Source organism: Rhodnius prolixus, unplaced genomic scaffold (assembly GCF_049639745.1).
Source record: "Rhodnius prolixus isolate KJV_2025 unplaced genomic scaffold, Rpr scaffold_18, whole genome shotgun sequence".
Classification (NCBI taxonomy): domain Eukaryota; kingdom Metazoa; phylum Arthropoda; class Insecta; order Hemiptera; family Reduviidae; genus Rhodnius; species Rhodnius prolixus.
In genome coordinates, this window is record NW_027411636.1 from 2,024,747 (window position 1) to 2,049,282 (window position 24,536).

General features: G+C 33.5%; 1 protein-coding gene and 1 long non-coding RNA gene across 4 annotated transcripts; one reads left to right on the top strand and one right to left on the bottom strand.

Annotated features, from left to right (window-relative positions):
* Positions 1 to 624: 624 nt before the first annotated feature.
* LOC141462253 (uncharacterized) lies at positions 625 to 11,620 on the bottom strand. 2 transcript variants are annotated; one of them, XR_012463178.1, is made up of 3 exons: positions 11,304 to 11,620; positions 8,322 to 8,781; positions 625 to 1,444 (listed from the first exon to the last, which is right to left on the bottom strand). It is a non-coding gene; the product is annotated as an uncharacterized lncRNA (long non-coding RNA). The 2 variants fall into 2 exon arrangements; XR_012463177.1 differs by lacking the exon at positions 625 to 1,444 and having other exon boundaries at positions 8,241 to 8,781.
* LOC141462250 (monocarboxylate transporter 9-like) lies at positions 7,030 to 21,895 on the top strand. 2 transcript variants are annotated; one of them, XM_074143957.1, is made up of 12 exons: positions 7,030 to 7,187; positions 14,185 to 14,583; positions 14,662 to 14,755; positions 15,191 to 15,317; positions 15,398 to 15,541; positions 15,890 to 16,017; positions 16,109 to 16,238; positions 16,620 to 16,829; positions 18,212 to 18,344; positions 18,458 to 18,831; positions 19,930 to 20,121; positions 21,444 to 21,895. In XM_074143957.1, the coding sequence occupies exons 3-12, from the start codon at positions 14,675 to 14,677 to the stop codon at positions 21,581 to 21,583; spliced, it is 1,659 nt and encodes a 552-aa protein (XP_074000058.1). In that variant the 5' UTR covers positions 7,030 to 7,187; positions 14,185 to 14,583; positions 14,662 to 14,674; the 3' UTR covers positions 21,584 to 21,895. The 2 variants fall into 2 exon arrangements, with proteins under 2 accessions (XP_074000058.1, XP_074000059.1); XM_074143958.1 differs by lacking the exons at positions 7,030 to 7,187; positions 14,185 to 14,583; positions 14,662 to 14,755 and adding an exon at positions 14,767 to 14,889.
* Positions 21,896 to 24,536: the final 2,641 nt, after the last annotated feature.

Here is a 24,536-nt window from a genome sequence, read left to right on the forward strand (position 1 = left end):
TAAGTTTTACACCACGAACCACACAAACAATTGTCAATAAATTTTTTTTCAAGTTAGACTAAAATATGATCTTAAATTGTTAAAAATTGGATATATTAGCACGATGTACTGATCTAAAATAATTTCTAGTATTAGTGAATTAGTATGATTCCTATATTTTTATAATCGAAATAATCGATTTTATCGAAATTATACTACGCTATATTTGTGTGCTATCTATATGTTCTTTTGTGCAAATACGTTAATTGTATTTTAGCTATAAAATTTTATTACCTTGATCCATTGTTAATGTTACAGTAAATATTTTTATTCTTAGACAACCGTAAATAATTAAGTAATAAATCATTTTCAAACTTCTGATATTCCGCGTAAAAATTGTTGTAATTGCTATTATTTATTCTAATCTCCATTATAAGACTTATTTACTGAATAAAGTAAGGAAAAAAATATTAAAATGCTTTTAACTTACTTTTTATTCTCGACTTCAATCAGAAAAAAATTCCAATTTGCCTACGTTGAATTGTCTTTACACTTTAGAACCATTCAATTTTGTTTTGTTAAAAATGAATATAATGTGACGCTAAATTGCATTAAGTAGTTGCAATGGGCCACCTTCCATCTAAAAACGAAATCTGGATTGTAAGAACTTATTCCTTTTTTTTTTTTTTATAATAAGCCTAATTCTTATTTATATTTATTTATTTTGCTGCAGAACTACTTTAATATGCAGAATTCATTTAATGATGAGAATTCATCAAAATAAAATATCTGTTGCAGGGCGAAGATTCAAATACAAGGTAGCTTGATTTTCAGCTTACTGTTTATTATTTTATTACATATTCTTTTGTTTATATATTTATTATTGTTGTAGCTTACTGTTATTATTATTATTATTTTTCATTTAATGCGCATCTAATGATATGGACGCCCGGAAATCTCCAGTTATTCTCTCGCTACGTAAAAAAAATACATCACTGTTAATGGGCTGTTTAGGCTCCTAAACAGAGAAATTTAAGGGCAGCTTTTCTGGATTTCAGCCTGAGCTTACTGTATTCTAGAAAGCTTACCTCAAGTTTTTATTAACTAAAGATCTTATGTTTAAATTCTATTTTCGTAAAGATGTTTTTTAGTAAATCTTTCGATTGGTTTTCATTTTTTTTTTTTTTTTTTTTTAATGAATGAACCTGCAGGAGTCACTAATTATGGGATTCAAAATTAATACCTGACTTGAAAGATGCTGACGTTGATCACTAAGACTCTTATGGAGAAAAAAACGTTTACAGAAATAATAATATTTTCGCCAAATATGAATTCTAAAGAAAGTTTTAACTTTGAAATTAAAATATTAATACAATGTTGTCAACTTAACATTTAGCATCAGTTCACTGTAGATTTTCAGGTGATTTGGGCCATCCCTAATTTGTCGAGTAGCTTCTGCGTATCTCTAAAAAAAAAAAAAATACTCTAGTTAAAATCAAAACAGAAAGAAATCTTGGCATTCCATTTTCAGGGCTTGTAAAAAGACAAAAAAATCTTATAGCCAAAATCAGGAAACAATATTATTTTTATCAACTGTAGTACTAGCTTATATTTTTAAACACAACTATTCAACTGCAACGTCAACACTGTCCTACAAAAAAGTACGACGTGAATTTATGCATCAACATAATCGTCTTTAAACATGCAGTAAATTGTATTAACAGAATTTTAAGTAAGCAGTTACTGTTATTTGTTTACTACATTAGATCTTTACAGGCGTCACAATAGGTAACGTTAATACTGTAAACAAACCTCCCTTAGGAGATAACCCTGCAATTAATTACAGGACATACTTTGTACGCATGCGCATACAATATTCTTTTCCAGTAGGTTGTTTATCCATAATTTCAAAAGAAAAATAAATCTCAGTGTACATTTTAGTATACAAGTTGTCTTAATCTTGTTTACTTTTCCTCATAAGACAGACAGTATAAATTATACGCAGGAGATTTGTATGTCACGGTTAGCCAGATAAATTGTGCATTATTTTCTCCTGAATAATTACAAATCCCAACATCATTATCTTAGAACCAGATAGCACACTTGTACTGTTTACACAAGAAAAAGTCTCAAGGTTAATAGTTTTAATGAATATATATATTTTATTTAATGTTGTATTTTATAATGATTTATGAACAAGCTTTAATTTTATTTTACTGATGTTATGAAATTAAAATTTCAAGAAGTTGAGCAGTGTATTATCCTTAATCATGCTCTTGGTGTCACGTTGAGAATAATAAAAAACACACATTTACGAGCCTACAGAGATCAAATGAAGAACATATTGATGAATAAGAAGGCAGCTGAATCTATTGAGTTTATACTTGGGCATTGTAGGAATATTAAGAATTCCAAAAATCTTAAATTCATCATGTTTTCTGTCTGACAACGCCTACACTTGAATTGGCCTCCATTGTTTGGAATCCGTACACTGCAAGTGAAATAGAGCAGGTAGAAATCTACAAAAGAAATTAGTCTATTTTCACAAGGCATTGCAAAATAACGATGAGAATTTGGAATCCCTAGAGGTCAGGCTACTGAGGTATGATCTACTTTTTATATGTTAAATTGTGTGAAAATGTTTAAAGAGAGATTCTATCTTTACCAGACCCAGACGTGTCCCAAATATTTAACACCCCTGAAGTTTCCATTGCATATTCAGGAAATAAAAAGTGTTAGACAGCAGGAACAGTTCAGTGTTATTTGTTTAGTGCTGGGTATGTTTGAATCAGATAAAGAGATTAGCCATTTTTATAAATAATTATATAAAAAACACTTCTTTCACGTAGTAATCACTTCAAAACGAACAGTTTTTCTCTTTTGTGCACTGCTTATTGACTCGATGTATCTTATTTGTACATTTATTTTGGGTTGTAGTTGTTTACTGATGTAAATTAACATAAATAAAGACACAGCGATGCCTTCAAGATGTAGCCAGAAGCATCCCCACCAGACTCCTTAATAGACAAACAGAACTGGGATGAGTGCTCCAACCAATTGCCTTGGCGCAGGATTTCTGGCTAACTCCCGTAGTATCTAATCTTATCTAATTTTACTTAGCTCCCATAAAATTGAGCAAACATATTTTTTGTGGGTTACTGCTTACGTGCACAGCAAGTTTAGGTCTTTAAATAGTTCTTTTATTTCAAAAAAAAAAATATGAAACTCAATTCAATCAAGCCACATTTTCGGTTGATTGATTTTGATTTAAAATATCCGCAATATTGAAACATTTCGCGTAACTAAGATTGAGAGAAAATAAAAAAAGATATTAAGTAACCAGTGTATTTTTAAAGAATCTAGTTTCTTGCATGTGGTTGGCACGAATGTATTTAAGGTTCCAAGAATGTGGGTGACTAGCCTCCCCAAGGATGAGATCTGCTATTCACTACCACCCTCTCCCATATATATAAAATTCATTCATGTCTATGCTGGTTCTATACGCTTATTATTTGTGGTCTGAACACGTCACCAATACAGACTGTGAGGTAATCGTTTTAGAATTTAAACTACAGAATCGTGAACTTTTCTTAGTAGAGAATTAAACATCGTATACACTCACACGACTCCTCTCTATTTCTATCATTATTAAAATTCTAATTGATAACCTCTAAAGAAAGCCAGATCCGGGTAACCTAAAACGGCTCCATTACCTACCCATCTCTTGTACAATACCACTAGAACAACTACTTACGAAAAAGGAATTGCACTCTTTAGGAGAAGTAATTCACGAAGATGAACATTTTACAGTTTTTTTTTTCATTAACCTAAATAATAATTATTTTTCTCAATTTGAGAAAAATAATAGCAATTAAAGAAGAATTTTTCGGGTAAAAAGTAATATCGGTAGAAAATTAATTTTATTCCATAAAATACTAAATCCATTTCTAGCCTAGTTTTTATAAGAAAGTAGCACCTTGAACTTGCACAATGCCAAACATTGTCGAAGTATTGCTGATTTCCAAAACAAACAATCTCCTTCCAAGAAACAGCGCATCGTATGGACGAAACTATTCTTCCGTGCTTCGAGTACGGCGATCCTGTACTGAGGAAGGGTTGTTCTGCAATGGATGCTCTTGGAAATTAAATCACCCCGAAGGTTGCTGAGTTAAGATTAAGCTGGTTTTGCATAATATTAACATATGCATCCAGACTTGGACAATAAACAAGCAGGATGAGAGGGAGCTACTAATCTGCGAAAGAAAGATTCTCCGCAGGATATTTGGACCAGTCAAAGATGGAGAGGTCTGGAGGATCCGAAAAAATAGATAGCTTAGCGAGCTATATGCGGAGGCGGATGTTATAAAAATAATTAAATTAAGTAGGTTTAGCTGGGCGGGCCACCTAGCAAGAATGGACGAGTCCAAGATGCCTGCCTAGGAAAACTCTGGATGAGATCTTGTTCCGCGAACTCGGAGAGCTGGTAGGCCGAGGCTGAGGTGGGCAGACGGTGTGAGGGCGGACGCTGGGAGCCTGTTGCGAGTCTCTGAGTGGAGGGCGGCAGCACAGGACAGAGCTGGTTGGCAGATGCTCATAGGGGAGGCCAGGACTCACCACGAGTTGTAGAGCCATCGAAGTAAGTAAGTTTTTGCATAAATGAGTTAAGATTATGGTGTCCAAGCAAACAGTTTATCGTCGTAGAGCGTCTTTTAGTCTCCAACTTCTGCGGCCATGCCAAAGCCTAACATTTCCACGATTTCATGAGAAAGCTAAACCTTGCTAGACTAACCAATGAGACTAAAATGTTTTTTATTGCCAAACACTGTATTTGTCTGCTGAAGCGTGGTGTGAAATAGTTCTTGGATAAATTCAGTTTTGCTGCTTGAGGTTACAGCATTGTTACAACGCCAATGGCCGCCCATGGTTATGGACCTATCCCGTGATACACTAGTGCAATAATAGGCACTGGATTTAGATTTTTACATCATCTTTCATTTTGATTCAGAGTTCATCTGTTCATTGGTGAGATGTAATACCAGTTTTGACCCTGATGCTTTGGTAAATAGCAAGGAAAAAAATTTAATAGTGAAGTCGTCTCCCAAGTCTTTAAATCAGATCTGAATCCTTAATTTCAGACGATAAAAAAGGTTTTTTAATTCCAATTACAGGATTATGAGAAAAGTTGAATGCGGCGATTTAACCCCGGATTGTTTACTGAAGTTGAGTTTATGGCTGCCGATGAGTCTGGGGTGAATAGTCGAGTGACAATGACATGACCGCACCGCTTGCCAGTAGATGGTGTTGGAGCCAGCTGTAGAATAACAAGTACCAGCAAGAGTCTATTGCTACCTGTTCAAGAATAGAACGACCCATTAGTTCTCCTTTCTCTAATAGGCCTGACCAGTGGCCATCTTGGCGCCCAATTCTAATCCTCTAACACCGCTGTTTTCATTTTTAAAACAAACCATAAAAACCAGTTAGTCAACGAACATAAACATGAGAGCACATTGAAACATGAAATTTGATTGCATCAGCTGACTAAAGGTTATTAACATCACACGTGTGTGCTCTTCGCGCTAAATTGGGCACTTTCAGAAAATCCCACCAGGGAGAGATAAGCTCGCAAAGGGATTACTGTAAATCATGATAGATTACATCCATCCAATCTTTTTAATAAAATATTTAAAATTAGTACTATATAAAATATCTTTATTGCGATTTTTTTTCGGACATCATTTGGATGAATAAAAAAGAATCTTACTTTCGATTAAACCACCTGAAGCTCTTCTAGAATCCTCACTAAAATAAAATCTATTGACCCAATTTTCAAAAAGTGAAAATAACTGATATAATTTTGACAATTTTTGACTAAAATCTTACTGCCGCGACCTTGAACTGTATGCAATATTTCCTTTATGACTTATCAACTGAGCATTTCTTGTAAAAACCAATTTTTGTGCTCAGGGATCACCACGTACTCCGGGGAACGCTGCCTGATTGCAATAATTCCCCTGCACTCTAAACAGGATTTCCTTCTAATCACATCTAAAGGATCTAACTTATTTTCAACATTATCTTTATTTAGATTCAATAGAATTGATCAACGTTAATTTCATATTTTAATATTATTGCACAATGTTCATCTTTTTTTTTTGGTGAGTGTTCATTAAATTCCAGAGGAAGAAGAATGTTTGCCAACTTCAGTAATTTTTTGTTAATAATTTGTTTGAATGTCTAGCTTTTGACCTAGAGACAAGGTCATCTTCAGTGCAACAACAATAACTCAACATATTTCCTGAAGCAGATTACAATATCCAATAATTTGATGATCAAATGAAAAAAAGAGATATGGCAACAGGCGTGAATTTAGAATATCTAATCACATTCTACTACCACAATCAAATCACACGTTTTGATAAAGAACGTGTAGTTTTTCAAAAAAATAGTGAATAATTGGTGTAAACTTTTTAAAATCAGTTTCTGTAAACCCTGAAGGTGGCCAACTACCTAAATCGAAAAATTTTTGGCATTAAACTAAATAAAAACAAACGATTGAAACAGGCAATAACCCTGGACATTGGCTGTGAAGTGAATTTCGCTTACTGTACCTGCAACCAGCTGTCTTGGAAGATTCTTCGCACCCCCCACCAAACGGGCGTTTTGGATTCGCCATTGATTTAAGTTGCGTATCTGTGAGTGTGAGTGTATTAGATCAATGTAAAGAATTGCGAGTTTAATAAGCGTGTGGTAGTTAAAAAGCAACGTCAATGGCTTTTTATGCAATCCTTGTTTTTGTTCACAACACAAAAAAAACGATTAAACTGATTATAACCTCCCAATCGATTAATTCGATTGCTAATTTTATTCGGCGATTATTACGCTGCTCCCAAATACCTTATTGAATTCAATGTACTTGGTATATTTATAAATCCACTTCCATCGGCGTGTGTTACGAAAATATTTTGAGATAAAAATACATTATAAAAAACAAAAACTTTTTAAAATAGATTTTTTCAAGAATATGTTAAGTTTTAAAGTATTCCGTTGCATAACAAACCAGTATTTGTACTTGGCAATCTGCCTCTAGAGTGTGGATGTGTAATGGCCTTGGATAGCACAGTTTGTTCGTCAGTGCACGTAATACACATCTCAGAGTGTCTCCGTACTTCTGATCGAACAGTTATGTGTCTTTCTCAGCTAGCAAACTGGTAAGTACCATCTTGCATGAGTAGTTTTACGTTTTACTCCATTAAATAGCTACAAGATATGTTATTAATGTTCAATATTAATCATTCTAACATAGAAACAGAACAAAGATAAAAATATCAAATGTAAAAAAAGAGATATGGCAACAGGCGTGAATTCAGAATATCTAATCACATTCGACTAGCACAATCAAATCGCACGTTTTGATAAAGAACGCTCAATTTTAGTTTGAATATAATATAGATTGTAGGAATTCCTAAATATATAATATTCATTAAATGTGTTTAATAGAAAATAGCCAGGGTGTGTGCATTATGTAAAGAAACATTGCATAAATGAAAGAACACACTTTCAGTACCACCAATGGACATAATTTGGTGCTAAAATCCCTTACTAGAATTACTAAATTTACAGAAAGTTTTTTATTTGAATATTTCTCCAGCTTAAAAGAAAATTGTTGCAATCCATTTTCAAGAAAAACCTGGAAAAACATTTCTTGGAAGTGATTCTTTCGGATAACCGATTTTGACAAAAAAATCTTATTGTAGCATCCTCTTGGGTTCGCCGAAAAGACTAAACTTGAATTCTCCAAGACGAAATTCTGCAAGATTAAAATTCTTCTATGTACAAAGAGAGATAGTAAAATTGCAAAATATAAAGAACTTACCGAGTTTTTTTTCACGCTAACACTGATAAATGAAAGAAATATGTAAGAAGAGGCCCCCCATTAACTGATTAGAAAATGGAAATCGAAAGACATCATTATGTTTGTATATAGGGCGGCCATGATTGATATATTGATAGCTAATTTTCGTAACAGTAAATTTTTATTAAATGACGTGTGATTGCGCGATGTCAATCAGAAAGACTGACAGAACGTTTTATTGTTATTGTGTGGAGGTTACACAATTTAATTGTTATAAATTTAAAAAAATGTCGAGAAAGGAATTAGTAGTGGCCATCAAATAGATCTGTTTACATAGACTGAAGACAAACATGGTCAAGGATTGTTTGTTGTATAAATAAATTATTAAATGTACTAATATTTCGCCATATTGTTGATTTAAGTGTTCAATTTTTATTCTATATGACAGCTACAAAAAAAAATTTGTGTAGAATTTTCGTATTTACTTAACTGTTCTGAGGAAAATTTGCGATCTTGAATTTCCTGTATCTTTTGCACTGGTACTGGAAGAACCCCTAATCGTCGCAGGAGAGGTAATGGATCCTGAATAGATGTTCGCATTTTTCAATTATGGTACTGGAAGAAGTGGTCTGTATTGGACTCTTTGTAAGGAAATGGGGTTAGTACCCTTCGAAAAAGATTTTTTTTCTTTTATTGCCTGTGCAGGTAGATAGTTTAACCATTCCTTCAGAGATCCAGGCGTCCCAATGGGTATCCCAGCCTAATAAACAAGCTGACTGCGCATTCACACACAGTTGCTAAGTAGTTAATCAATGTAGGCTGGTGTGCGCATCCGAGTTCCTCAGAAGGTCTGCATGATTCCTGGCGATGGAGGAGATTAAACTCTCTTGTCAAGGATGCTGGGTGAAAGACCTTCCGCAATCCTCATTCTGCATGTTATTAAGATGAATCTACAAAATATTGAAAGCAAACAAAGTGTTCGTATAGAGTAAACATTTTGAGTTTCATAGAAATTAGGCTATTTAAATTCCGATAGAGGAAGTTCGTTTAATGACAACCTGCTTCAAAATAAAGATAAACTTGCAAGTCACGATTGAAACAGGAAATGATTTTATATAGTTTCCATAGCAAGGACAAAAACATAAGAGTTCTCTGAAAATCTTTAAAGTCATTGTCAATGCCACCATTATAGACTTATTATAACATTAATTAAGGTTTCTGTTAAGGAATGATCATTCCCCCCGGTAGATGTACAACAAAGACAAGTCTAAAATGGTGGCACACCTAGATTTAAACAAGGTCAATTGAAATTTATTTAGACAAAAATAAAAATGTAGAGTGGAAACTCATAACACTTTGTATCACCTCGAGTTGTCAAGGTTTTAAAAATAAATATTATTCAAAGTTAAATTTTTTTAAAAAAAAACTGACTGCACAACTAAAATCCCCTTTTTTCCAACTACCCTAAAACGAAGGGTCAATATATACCGTTAGTTCAAGTAAAGTTCTAGATGGATGTGTGTGTAATTAACACTCACACGCACTCGCTCTACCGGAAATGCCTTGAATCAAAGTTTCCTGGATAAATGTTCCATGGGTTTGGGCAAAATCATTTGTGGGATCTCAAAGTGGTGGGGGTAATGGACGTGTGTGTTTGTCTGAATTTTTGAACCACCAAAATTCTTTTATTCTGCGCAGATGATACTGTAATGCTGTCCTCCTGTCTCATCCTGATACTAACTTTTCCCATAGAATCCTTAGAGCCATCTAATAGAAATAGAAATCTTGTTTAAAAAGAGGAAAAAACGAAATAAATGCAAGTAAATTAGAATCGATCATATCAGTATTCCTTTTCTTTAGCCAACAGGCTAAGGAAATCTTGGCCTGCCTAAAACGGCTATGGTTAGCTTCACCAGGTTCCGGATCCACCAGTTGAGTGGACATGCGAATTTAGCGTACCATCTTTTTTAGTTGAGGTCTTACCCAGTAGCTGCCAATTTGCGCTGGCTGTGGTGAGTCCAATGGAAACTGTGCGGCACTTTGTACAGGTGTGTCCAGTTTATTCTAAAGCTAGGATTTCTCGTCTTCGGGAGGTTAAACGTCTCCCTGCCGGAGATTGTGGCATCTGGTAATCTTTACCAGAACTCTCTAGGTTTATTCAGTGTACTGTGGCGATTTGAGATCGTCATGATACCTAGTGTCCTGTTGCTACTTTATTAGTTCATTATACTGTTATCCGGCAAACTTTAGCCGGATTTGTTGGTCTTGAAGCCCCGGATGGGGAACAATGGGCATTCTGGATTGCCTGCCCTTTTTGGTGGGGAGCCGCCCTTTTAATACAATCATCCCTTCCCTTACAAAATATACAACTGATAATTCCATGACCCTTCTTCCTCCTCTCGCCATAATCCTCATGTTCCTTGTTTCCCATCCTTTTCATTAAAGATTCTTTTATTTACTGGATTTTCCACATTCCTATCCGCAGTCATGACAAAGAAATCGCAAAATAGTTGGTTATCTATTCATTTGCAGTAATCAATCTTTTTCATTAGTTACAGTGAAAGGGAAAAATTAATAATTTTTTTTTGTTTTTGCAAAAGCGGTACAAAACTTTAAAACAATTCACTTTAAAAAAAAGAATACCGAAAACTTGTGATAAAATACAGTAGAAAGTTGCACAATAGGTCGATTCTGTGTTTACTAATCTTGAAAATAACAGTCTGCAGTGCTGATAAAAATAATAAAAGTGATATTAAAAGCGGTAAATAAACTTGTTTAGATTTTTACTTACTCTTACGGCCAGTAAGAGGAAAATATTCCGATCATTCAATTAATCGATATTAAGTTTTATCGAAAAAGAAAAGTCGCAGAAAAATTTGTTTTTTGGCAGTTTTTTCTAATAATTTAGGTCACCAGTTTTTTTTAGATCAACAAAAACTGATCTCTCAATAAAAAAAAAAAAATAAATACCAAAAAATTGGTCACCCAACAATTAACTCTAATTAATTTCAATTGTTATGTTGTCTTACTCAGAATTAAAGTTAAACACATCAATTATTGTTGGCGAGCTGCTCATTAAACTGTACCGAGGCTAGTCAATTTATTGGCAAACTTCTCCTCTATTTTAAAACCGCATATTACTAAGTACTTCCCCATTACTACTTCTGTTAATTGGTTCGATTTATTTTAATTGCAATTTAAACTTATGGATTAGCAAAGTGGTTTTGGAAATCAATCGCAATCAATATATCTGGTACAACGTTTATTGCACACCTAGTTGTCAACAAAATCTTAAAATATTGGTATTACAATCGTATTATCTTCGTATTGTATTTCAAATGTAGCTAGTGAGGTGATCATCCTCATGTATATTTTACTTACGCTAATGGAAAAGAAAGGTCAAATATCGAGTTGAATCGATAGATTTTCTGAGCTCGAAAATGTTTACTTTGAAGTTCTTTTGGATACTTACATGGCGATTTACAAAAAGTAATCGATCAAAATACAATGTCAATGTTACGTTTTATTTTATTTTTTTTCAACTTTTTGATATTTCCTCGTGGAATGCTTTAGCGATTTCTATTACAATTATTGTACACTTTACAGATCAAAGCACAATTTTTAGATTGATTAGATCTTTTTAGATTGCTGTAAATTTAGTTTAATGGCCATCCCCTTCCATAATTACTGACAATATGGTACTTTCAAGTGATTAATTTACCCGAACAAAAGAAATAAACAATAGAATTATTGGATAAATGAATAAATAAAATTTTCACCAAACGTGTAGTTTACTGGACTACAGGTTATTAATCAAAATTATGTACTATTACTGCCAGTATAACCTTGATTAAAATCAAACAATTATCTCTTTGTCACAGTAGACAATAAAAACATCAGTCATGTCATCTACCTAGTTGATGTAAATTAATTGTTGTGGTTTTGATTTATTTCAGAAAATATTTCACAATATGACGATAAAATTTGAGAAAAAAAAAACACTTTTAGTAGTAAAAATAATCGATTTGTTAAATCGACAAGTTAAATGCTAAGAAGTTGATTGAAATTAGGTTTTGTTTAAAAAAAAATGGTGAACACACAACTTTCTATTATTAGAATCAGAGTTAGGGGAATTGTCCGATGCTGGATGTTGAAGACCCTTCGTTGGCTCAACCAAAAAAAATGTAATCTGGTTAAATTATAAACAATATAAAATTATACCAACAATTACTGAAAGAAAAAAAATCGACTGGATTTTTGTCTGATTTTTAACGCCATTTTTTAGTAATTTGAATATTTAATAATTTTAAGAAACAAAGATAACTGTAGAAGCATAAGCTAGATATGCTAATCAATCGTTTAAATATATTCAATGACATGACACTTCAGTGGAGCTATTGCATCACTGATACTACTTTTTAATTTCTTTTACTCAACTAGTGCGAGGTTTTATAATCGTAAAAAGTTTCGATTTCGATTTCTTACCAGAAATATCTATTTTGAAATCGATTCATGAATGATGTTTAAAACAAATTGGTCTTTGTGTCGGTTGTGATATCCACCGTAACTAATTTGATTGAGAGATGTTCCGGGAAGTAAGCAAAGTTGAGGCTTTCATTTTAAGTGGCAATTTTATATCTTTATACTAGTCCTGTCAGTTGTACGAGGGTCGTTTGAAAAGTCCGTGCAAAAATAAAAACTACTTAATTTTTTGGGGTAAACCTTTTTTATTTTTCAACATAGTCTCCTTTTAGGCTTGTACACTTCGTCCAACGCTGCTCTAGTTTGTTGATCCCTTCCGAATAATAGGATTTGTCCAAGTCTGAAAAATAGCCATTCGTTTCTGCAATCACCTCCTCGTTTGAATAAAATCTTTTTCCCGCCAGCCATTTCTTCATATTGGGGAACAAATAGTAGTCCGAGGGAGCCAAGTCTGGAGAATAGGGGGGATGTGAAACGAGTTGGAACCCTATTTTCATTAATTTTGCGACCACAACTGCTGAGGTGTGAGCTGGTGCGTTGTCGTGATGGAAAAGGACTTTTTTGTGGGCCAATCGTGGGAGTTTTTCTTGCAGCTTGGTTTTCAAACGGTCCAATAACGATGAATAATATGCACCTGTAATAGTTTTACCCTTTTCGAGATAGTCGATGAGGATTATTCCTTGCGAATCCCAAAAGACAGTCGCCATAATCTTTCCGGCCGAAGGAACGGTCTTTGCCTTTTTTGGCGCAGATTCCCCCTTGGTAACCCATTGTTTAGATTGTTCTTTGGTCTCAGGAGTGTAGTGATGTATCCATGTTTCATCCACAGTGACGAAACAACGCTTAAAGTCCTGCGGATTCTTCTGGAACAGCTGCAAACCGTCCTTGCAACACTTCACACGATTTCGTTTTTGGTCAAGCGTGAGCAATCGCGGCACCCATCTTGCGGATAGCTTTGTCATGTCCAAATGTTGATGCAAAATATTATGTACCCGTTCATTCGAGATGCCCACAGCACTAGCAATCTCACGCACCTTCACTCTTCTGTCATCCATCACCATATCATGGATTTTATCAATGATTTCTGGAGTAGTAACCGTCCAGAACGTTCAGCGTCACTTGTGCCCATATGGCCACTCCGAAAATTTTGAAACCACTTATAAACTGTTCTAATCGAAGGTGCAGAGTCACCATAATGTTTATCAAGCTTCTCTTTAGTCTCCTGAGGCGTTTTGCCTTTCATAAAGTAGTGTTTAATCAACACACGAAATTCTTTTTCGTCCATTTTTTGAAAATCACTCGACTTCCTCGATTCAAACGAATGCCAAACACAAAGAAATAGACCGATCTGGCTGAAACTTGGTGTGTGTTCTTCCAAGAGATGCTACTAACTTAACATAACCTCGATACGCGCCAGTGATGCTATCTCTCTGACTTTGCACGGACTTTTCAAACGACCCTCGTATAAACATTAAAAGAATTCAACGTGAAGTGAACGCAAGGAACATTGAAGTAATCTACGTTGTAGTAAAAAAAATCATAAGTTTGAAGAAATCTAAATTACCTCAACTGCGGTTTAGTAGAGAGATCGATCTCATGTATAAGAGATCGATCACACAAAATTTTTTTGGTATTTAAAACGAGATAATCCGATGGATACTTCCTTTTTTCAATTCTACTTTAAACTAGACAGGATGAAAATTGTCAAAAAGAAAAAACCTATATGAATTTTTTTGACCAGCGAATGTGTTTTCCACACGGCAAACACACATAACCACTGATTGATTAATTGTATATACATAGTTATTTAATACCTTTATTTTATTTAGTTTATTTTATTATTAATTAATTTTAATAACTATCTGTTGTAGTGGTTTTGTGAACGGAATGTGAATGAAGATGAAGGAAGACAGATTAATGCCAGAAATGACACATTAGTAGTATACGCCTCTTATTCGCTGTTGTTATCTATATCAGTGACCAAGATAACGCTCTCGAAATTTGTCAGAAGTTCTAGTTTTATTATTTTTTTTGCCGTTCTGATAAGAGAACAAGTATTTTAAAATTTTATTACAAACCTTTTTTAATAAATTAAAGAATCCATTCAATTTTCCGAGATATTTGCAATTTGATTATTTTTGTGTTAATTACTTGTTTGTTGAATGTTTAATCGATAGTTATTAATTGTATCGTGCTAAAAACAAAAAATACAAATTAACAATTTTTCTTTAAGTGATGAAGTTTTATTATAATTGGATAAGCTTCAGTTGGTAGGTATTATAGTTAATTGTATTTTCAGAAATATGTATATTATTTTCTATTTTTAAAAATGCAAAAATTCTATTTAGACAGTGCTACGAAATGGCAGACCAAAGTAAGAAACATCTGGCGCCGGACGGAGGTTACGGTTGGATCATTGTACTAGCGTTCGCTGTCTCAAACGTAAGTCATCCTGTGCAATCCTATGTCAAATTACGTAAAATGGTACAACTACTCAGTTTTTTTGTGCGAGTTTTCTTACAGCAATTTACTTAATTTAATTTTTATCTAAATGCAGAATTTGAGCCAAAAAGATGGTAAGTTATTATAATTAACGTGTTAAGTCAAATTTTATAATGAAAACCTTTGGCGATGTCGGAAAAATTACAGTAAACTCATAAAGGATATTCTGAACAGTAACACATCATCCAAGTGTTAAAAATGTTAGGTCAAGAGGGCAGGTTATATCTTATTCTTAAGTAAATGTAGAGATTTGAACTTTTCTTTTATTTGAAAGGTGTTTTGAGCTTGTTTCCGAATAGAAAGAAAGTTATATACCATTTTATTTTTCCATTATCTTGATTTTATAGTAATTAAAAAGAAAATTATTAATTTCAGATAATTACAATACCAATATTACAAAGTTTTGGTCTACTCTTCAGAAATGTTTTTACAGAATTGAAAATGTCAGCAGTAGATATAAGTACAATAATAAATGTTAATTCAGCATTCGGATTATTACTGGGTTAGTAATAAATTTTTAATGTGAACTGTTAAGTAATTTTTGATTTTTTGGATACTCATTGTTTTTTTTATAAATTACAGGTCTATGGAATGGACCATTATTAAAAAAATTTGGTTATAGAAAAGTAGCAATACTTGGATCAATTTTTCTATTCGTTGGATTTACCTTGACTAGTCAAGCGTACACATTTTATGAGTTCATCATCTATTACGGAATCATTAACTGTAAGTGTTTCTTAGTTTTTCTCTTTTACATCCCTTATTTCCTTACGGTATCCAGACACCGCCGGATAAAGTCTAGGAACTTGTATAATGTCACAAATTTTTCTAGGCCTTTTTTTCCTTAATCTGTCTCCATTATTATAGTCAATTATGATAGTCAGTTGCTTCCAGATTGTATGGATATATCTCTCTTTGTGCCTGTACCTAGCCCAATGACTTCGCGTATTCCGTTCTGCTCCAATCCACTGCAGTTAAGACTGCATGTAAGCATAATCTGGAGTGGAATCCTATAATTAAAAAGTGCTTCATTTACATTAATATATCCATCAATGATTATATTTTGTTTTCTAGCCATTGGTTTTAGCACATCAATGTCAGCGTTTAGTTTGGCATTGAATACTTACTTCAACAAAAAACGAAGCATGGCAACGGGTATTTGTATAACAATTACTGGATTGGGGCCAGTTTTGATGCCTTTGGTATGTATTGATAGTAAAATTTTATATCATAGTAAGAATTTTTTTTTATAGTAGTTTGCACATGCCAATTTTTTTGTATGTTCCTTTGCAGATGATTAGTGCATTCCTGGATATTTACGGGGTCAGAGGTACGGCGTTGATTTTAGCCGCCCTAACTTTGCACGCATTCCTAGCGGCACAATTACTTCAGCCTGTGAAGTGGCACTATCGACAACCACTTGGTAAAAACTATGTCTAATAGTTGGAAATTTAAATTTAGAGACAATTAATATGATAGTGCTCACACTAATCCAGCTTTAAAGCTTAACTCAATAGATGCGTGTAGCCACCATCACGTCAACTTCTATGTCATTCCTCTGTATTAAAATGTTGTAACACTGGCCAAAACCTTGACAGTAGTTTTCAAATTCTAACAGACTTTTGATCAACAAACCTTAAAATTTCTTTCATTTCAAAAGCTCCTTTTACGAATACTTTGTTAATCCTCGTATTAAAACAAAAATTAGGTAACAATCATTCTTCTTTGTTCTAAAATGTTCCAAGATAAGAGAATGATCATCAACACTCATCAACCAGCAATAAAACAATAATCTCTGTTCTAGATGTTGAATTACTAGACGGAAAAGAAATTGAACAATTGAATCCGCCAAAAGAGAACAATGAAGCAAAAGAAATCAATGACAATCAAGAGAAAGAGCCACAGCTGGAATCGTTAACACCGCCGGAAAGTCCAGAGCCACGTTATGACGTGGATAGCCACTCTGTCCATGGATTGGAAAATGTTATAATTCCAAAGAAATTAACCGAAGCAGGTGGGTTTATAAGTTAATTTATTTTAATTACTTTTAATTTTATTATTTGTTCACCATCATTAGAACTATTACTATCGCGCTGATTTTATTTTGAACGTTTACTAGAAATACTTTAATTTCCATATTTATTGCACAATGTACAGTTGGTAACTGTTATTTGGGTCATTTCCCCATGATAATGTAATTTAAGGTGAAGTTAGGGTAAGTTTCCCTCTATAGTGCCGTAAAAAAACATAAATAATTTAATTATGAAAATACTAAGTTGAAGGAAATTAGCACGATAGAAAAATGTGAATTTCCAGAGGGATATCTTGAGCTTTTTGCGATATATACAGGGTGTTCATTTTAAGACGGCTCAAATGCATTTCATGTTTAAACGGTTAATCTGAGCAAAACATGGTAGAGGAAAAATTTGTTGCCCGACACCTCTAGTTTCAGAATATGTGACTTGAGTTTAGATTACTGATCGCGTACGCGGCTAACGCGCGACCAAAAGTGAGGGTTCGCAGTTGACCTCCATTTTCATATACTCAGTTTTAAAGAGTATAAAATGTTATGAAAGAAACCAGAAACCGCAATTCCATATCTTCAAAATTGAAGGTGCTAGGCCATTTCCAAATTTGATTATTTAACTTGTTATCAAAGAGAAAGAAGAGCTCGCGATAGGTCATTTTGATGTATTTTTTCATCCCCTTTCTACTGAAAATATTGTCAAGGCAGTAAAGCTAGAGTTTTTCGTAATATCGGGAAATAAGTCGTTTTCCGAGTAATTTTTCTAAGAAAAATCAAATGTTAAGAGCTTGAGATGTTCTCAAGCATGCACAAAATGGCTAAAAATTAATTTTACATCTGTTACAAACAAAAAGGTTTAATAATTATTTGATAATTTTGGGATAGTTGCGTTTTAATTACCAAAAAAATTGGAAACCTCCTGCCCTATGTTTAAGTGATCAATATCTTTCATGTAAAGGGGTCAAACTTATTCCTTAATTTATCAAACAATGCACTTTACGCAGCTTGTGCAGCATGTACTGTGCCTTCAAAGGTGCCTCCTCAGATACAGAGAGCAGTTGGATAGCCTCCTGGCTAACCTGGGGGCTTGCGAGCTAGAGGAGGCACCATCCATACCATTTTTTCCCAATTGGGATCAATACAATTTTTCTGAAAACTTGCCATACCCGTAATTTGAAAAGTCTATTCCTAAGATTTATGGCGTAAGACTTAATGGCGTAGCTATATTGTTTTTCATTCGTGCAAATTTAAAGCAAGTAACAAATTTAGTAAGAATTCCTACTTGTTAGATTTTTTTTTTTTTAATTATATTATTTATTTCTATTTTTGGGGGAAATGTGAAGCATAAAAAAATACTTTTTGACAGGAAGGAAGGCGCCTTAGTGTAACACATTCGAGAACCTCCATCCACGAGAAATGTGAGAATTTACTGGAACCAGACTCAAAATGGTGGAGTAGAGAAAGCAATAATATTGAACATGAAACCTGCGACAAACTCTTGAGGTAAATTTAACATTTCCAATTTATGATTATAGACTGGCTGGCTTTGTTTTGTTTTACGTATATTTCACCTTTCTTAAAAAAAAAATGTATCTAACTCTAATCTATGCTTACAGGCGCCTACAGTCTGAAGAACCCTCGGTGGTGACTATAGCCGTTCCAGAAAAAGAGAAGAAAAAGAAGAAAAAGAGATGGTACATGAAGGTGGTCAAGTTCTTCGATCTAGATCTCCTGAAAGATGGTGTCTACAGAAACATCTGGCTGGGCATGTCTTTAGCATTCACCGGAGAAATCAACTTCTCGCTGATGACGCCGTTGATATTAGGCGATAGAAATTTCAACATTGAAGAAACGGCCACGCTCATGTCTGTGATCGCTACCGCTGACATTATCTTTAGATTCTTGGCACCGTTCATTGGTGATAGAATGAAGATTACGCCTCGTTATATGTACATGTTGAGTTTGGTGTTGCTGGTGATCGCAAGATTTTGTAAATATCTTCTGTTTTATCTATTTAGTTTTAAGTGGATAGATCCTCAAGTATGAGTCATTGTAGGGATTATCTGAGTGGATTAGATGAACTGGATTCCCACATGGAGATCCCTGGGTTCGAATCCCGCTGGTGGTCCTTAGATTTTCACTTTCCTAGAAGCTTCCTACAGTTTTGTCTGTTAGGCGCCACGGTAGCCGAGCGGTTAAGAGGCTAGACCAGCTAAGCTAATGTGAAATTTGGTTCTAAAGATAGTAAAACAGGAAAAATCTACAAAATTAACATTTTAGAGAAAAGCCTAAAGCACCCTTCACTTCCGGAACTGCTCGTAATCGAGTTGTCCAGGAAAAATCTTTCAAATAAAAATTCTAGATTCTACACCTGTACAATTTGTTCCGTAAGTTTGAAGGATATCGTTGGAACAGTATTCGGGAAACTTTTGCTTGGTTAATTTTGACATAAAACTTATTAAAGTATCCTTCTGGACATACCTAAGCTAGGTAAAATCAAATGTTCAACGTTTTGTTGATAGGTTACCTTGAAGATAATGTATATATATATATTTATATATATATATATATAAATATATATATATAAATATATATATATAAATATATATATATATATAGAGAGAGAGAGGAAGGGCGCCACGGTAGCCGATCGGTTAAGTAGACTAGACCCGCAAAGCTAAGGTGTATTGTGGTACTAGATTCGATTCCCCGGTCTTAGGCCTTCTATTTTATTTAATGGTTAATATGAGTAATTTACAGTAAAGTATGTTTGCTAGTCGCCTCCGTCCACGACACCTAATTGGCAGTTGGACATTAAGCCTGCCTTAAAAAATAGGCTATTACTTTACAGTATTGTCTGTTACGCAGAGAACTCTGCCGGAGGATGGCAGTGTACTAAAAATACTCGAAGCGCTAACAAATAATGTTGAGGCTCCCTAAATTAAATAGACTTAAAAAAAACTCCTCTGTTATTTCTTACTTCTTTTTCCCAAATTTAAGAACGTTTCCTCGGCATGCTGATCAAACTCTTTAACCCTATGATAATCCCATGATGGATCATTTTTCCTCTTCTTTTTCTTTTTTACAGCGCTAACATTTGTGTACAATTATAAGAAAATGTTAGTGGTATGCGTGGCGCTTGGTCTTGCAAAAGGATTCCGTACAGTCTACATGACGCTGGTCATACCGAATCATGTACCACTGGAGAAACTGCCTTCAGCTTCAGGTCTTCAGACTGTGCTCAACGGCATCTTTCTCATGGGCTTTGGACCCATTGTGGGTAGGTAAAGAATTTTTTTGTATACTATTGAAATTCCTATTTTTTGAAAAAGAAAAATTTAAAAATCGATTACTCGATTGTTACATAGCAATATCGAAACTCTCCACAGAAATCTACCACTTTATTGAATGTATTATTTCCAATTTTACTGAGAGATTTGCTCCAACGTGTTATTTCGGTAGAATATCCAGTTATAGGGGTGAACCAGTAAGTAATGTCCATAGGCCTACTGTGTGTAGTACATCTAAAGTAGAGTTCAATGACGTATATTGGCCAACTTCATATTTTCCTCTGTTAACTTGAGTGACGTCACTTTAATTTTTTTTCCCCTAAAATCATTACCTTTTTTTGCAATAAAAATGTTATTACTCAGAAAGTTTTAGTCCGAATTCGATTCTGGTGACACGGTTAGAAAGATAGATAAATTTTCTGATTCCATTTCGAAGCATAAGTTATGCTTATTATTATTTTTTTTTTCCAAGTGCAGAATGTAACCTTTGATTTCCCTATTTTAAGACAATCTACTTTAAAAATTGGTCTACTGGTCCATCTAAAAGAGTTTTCAATGAATAACAACAACTTGACAAACTTAACACTGTTTAAGTGCTCGTGAACACGTTTTCTTGTAAAAACAAACGTAATTTCACTTTTACGCAGATGAAAAGGAATCCTGGAAAAGTGATATACCACGTTAGAAAGTACCACATTAGACAAGGAAACTTTTACTAAAAAGTGCCTGGCACTGAGGTCTGATAATGATCTGATCACACATAAGGGCCTAATGAGTTTTCTTCAAAAAATTTCGATTACTTTTATTTTCCCAGCATCCAGGAGGAAGATTGAGGCTGTTTGGAGAATAACTTATGCTTCGAAATGGTATCAATTTTTAGGAAATCTATCTATCTTTCTAACCGTGTCATCAGATTCGAATTCGGACTAAAACTTTCTGAGTAATAAAAAATATTTATTGGAAAAAAGTGATGATTTTAGAGAAAAAAAATTAAAGTGACGTCACTCAAGTGAACAGTGGAAAATATGAAGTTGGCCAATACGTCATTGAAGTCCACTTTAGATGTACTACACACAAGTAGGCGTAATGGACAATACTTACTGGTTCACCCCTATAAAATTTAGAAAATGTTAGTTATAATTAACTATGTTTTACAATAAGCAATTTTTTGAGAAATGTACATGTTAAAACAACTAGAATTACAGTAAGTGTTAGTCAGGGTTCACACCACGATTTTTAAGAATTATTTGACTGAAAAAAGAAAAACTAACCTCTTTGATATTAATTTTATTGTTTCCATGGTTACACACAGGTTACGTACGAGATACATATGGCAACTATAACATCTGTATACATTTAATTAACTTTATGTCCGTGTGCACGATAACTCTATGGGGAGTAGAGTACCTGGTCACAAGGAAGAAGACTCCACCTATAGAAGAAGAGGATTGAAGAAGTACCAGAAACTTACTTATCATGGGGAGAGAGAGGATCACGTTCTCCTTTACCACAGTTATTTTACCTTGAGTATTAAAAAGAAAAAACCATTCAATTACAATACTTTAAATATTTATTCTATTTTTAGATATTGTTTTACAAAAATACAAAAAAGAAGTTAATTCTTGTACAAAAAACTATAACAGCATTAGTACCTAATAATTATGATATTTTTTTGTAAAAGTAATAATAAAATAAGATAGTCTTACGTATGTATTAAAGAAACTTAGGCGTGTCTTACTTAAGTAAAGATTGTCTTAACTGTTATTGATTAATTTATTTGACCCAAAAATCTAAGTCTTATTCTTCCCTTTCTCTTTTTTTTTATCTATAACAAATTTTGTGAATACAAGATCAAGATGCAGTATGACATCAAGGCTGTGGAACTACGTTTATAGTAAGTTTCATACGAAGAACCTAACAAAAGTTAGGCACAATATAGAAAAATTAACTAAATACAAATCTGTGTAACCCCATTAAGTTACTTAGCAGTTACTTTAAGGTTAGAAAAAAATAAATAAAAAAATAGAAATATATACAGATAAAAAGAAATTAGTCAATTAAAAAAAAACAATAATTTTATTAAATCACTACACCATGATTTGTCGTAAATTAATGTTGTTCATCTGAAAAACTGGAGTAGTACGACGCTACAGAAGGATTGGAGAATTCGTTCTGATCAGAAGTAGTAGGACGTGAAAAAGTAATTTAATTTTGCCTAGTATTTAGATGAAAGTTAGCATTAAGGGATTGAGAACCAATTAAATGTAGCAAATATTACCTGAATTCTCCATTAACTACTTGTTAATTAATTTTAACTATTAATTATTAAAAACTATTGTAGCTTCGCAAATACAATATTATGGTCCCACAGAGGTTTCTTTAAACAAACTAAACCAATAAATATATCAATATCTATAACCTGCGAGCAATAACCTTTAAAAATTGAGCGCGATAAGAGCGAAGAAATCAAACATGTCATAACGCTTCGCTCTACTCTCTATAGATAGCGTTGCTCTATCTTCGCTTTGCTCCCCATATGTTGTGTTTGATTTCGCCGCTTTGCTCGCCGCTCCACTATGTTTCCAGCCTTAAATAATTTTAATAAATCTTACCAAGAGCAGCAAGGATGATAGTGTACAAAATTCTGTAGATCATTTGTATTCACAATTTATTATTTTATGATATTCAATAACATTTAAATGTTTTATATATTTTCACATATTGCAAAGTAAATAAAGAAATAAATAATAACTAAACCTGTGTTTGAATGAAAATGGCGGCAGTCCTATATAATTACGTACTGTATTTTAATATAATTACCAAACCAAATCTCATTTAAAATTCTTTTTGAAAAAATATCTTTACTTTTAATAAATGAAATTTTAATTTGTTTCAATAAAATTGAAATATACAATATTATTTTGGACAGGCTGAAGAGCCACACAATTTGGATAAAAGAGCCGCGGGTTGCCGACCCCTGGTCTAGATCATCTTCAGGACTTTATACTTAATAAATGATTATAATTTGTTTTTACACTGTTGACGCAACAAACACTGTTGTTTCGTTCTCAAACCTAAGCACTGGCTGGTTTAGCGATCCACATCAAAGGTCTTCCAAACCTGATAGTGTAGATACTGCAAACATTCAGGAGACAGAGGGCGTACCAACCTTTTAATCTTAACGAGTTAAAACAAATTTGTAATCTTTAATATTTAGTATAAAGTTCTGCAAATGACCTATAGTTCAAAGGTTTGGGAAAGTTTGGCAAAAAAAAAATAAATGAAAAATTTAGACAAATTAGCAATAATCTTTCACTCATTTTTATAAAGGAATCAGCCTTAATTTGTTTTTTTACATCATCAACATTAAAGGTTGGTATCCTTCTCTGTCGATGAACAATACACTACAAGGTAAAGATAAAAAAATATGGGTGAGTCTTTACGCAGCATAGTCTTAGGAAGCAGTGTTTGTTATTGTTATCAGCGGCAATTAAATAGACAAAAAAGATTAATTTGAGATGGATTCCAACCGATTCTAGGGTACTTGGTGAAACAATGTTCAATTTTGTATTAGTTTAAACCTGATTTAACATCCGAAAAACAATAAGAAGTACTTTAACTATTATTATAGCAATATAACAGTAAAAAAGTAATAGTCATTCGCATGTGAAGAAAAGTCTGTAATTTTTTAAAAAAAACACTAAAATAAACAATATAAATGCTTAAAAATAGTAAAAGAATTAAAAATACTTTCAGAAATGATCACCAGGTAGCAGCACTTACTTGGAGAAAGCATTTAGCCGCAGTTGAAGTATTTGACACTAGATAGCAACACTAACTAGATACATGTAGAATTGCAACAACTTCACGCCAAATATTTTAGTTCCAAAAAGCGCCACCAGAGAGTAACACTACCTGGACTACTATATAGTACATATATAGAACTGTAACCAAAAAGTATCTTCAGTACGATCCAGGAGATTAGGGGAGTAGGTTGTTCTGTCGTCGGTCTCTTCAATTATATTGAATGTTTTTTTTTTCAAATATGTCGTATCATATTTCAAAATATAAGGAAGACCCCAGAAATGGGTGGAGGGATTAGGTGAAGTAATTAATGATAGCAGAATGGGGGTCCGACGGAGGAGGACAGGCGTGGATCGAGTTATTTGGAAGAAAGCATTTACTCTCCTCTGATAGCTGAAGGGAACCGCGAGTTGTGGAAAACCCGTATTTATTAATAAGAAAAAGTAAGAAATTGTAAATATGGTAAATGTTATCTGTGTTACAAAGATTACTAAAAAGTCAGTGACACTGCAAATTCAACTCACCTATTTAGAAGCAATGTTAATATGGCCTCTAAGGAAGGAACATTCATTTATTACTTTTTTCCACAGCGAATACAATT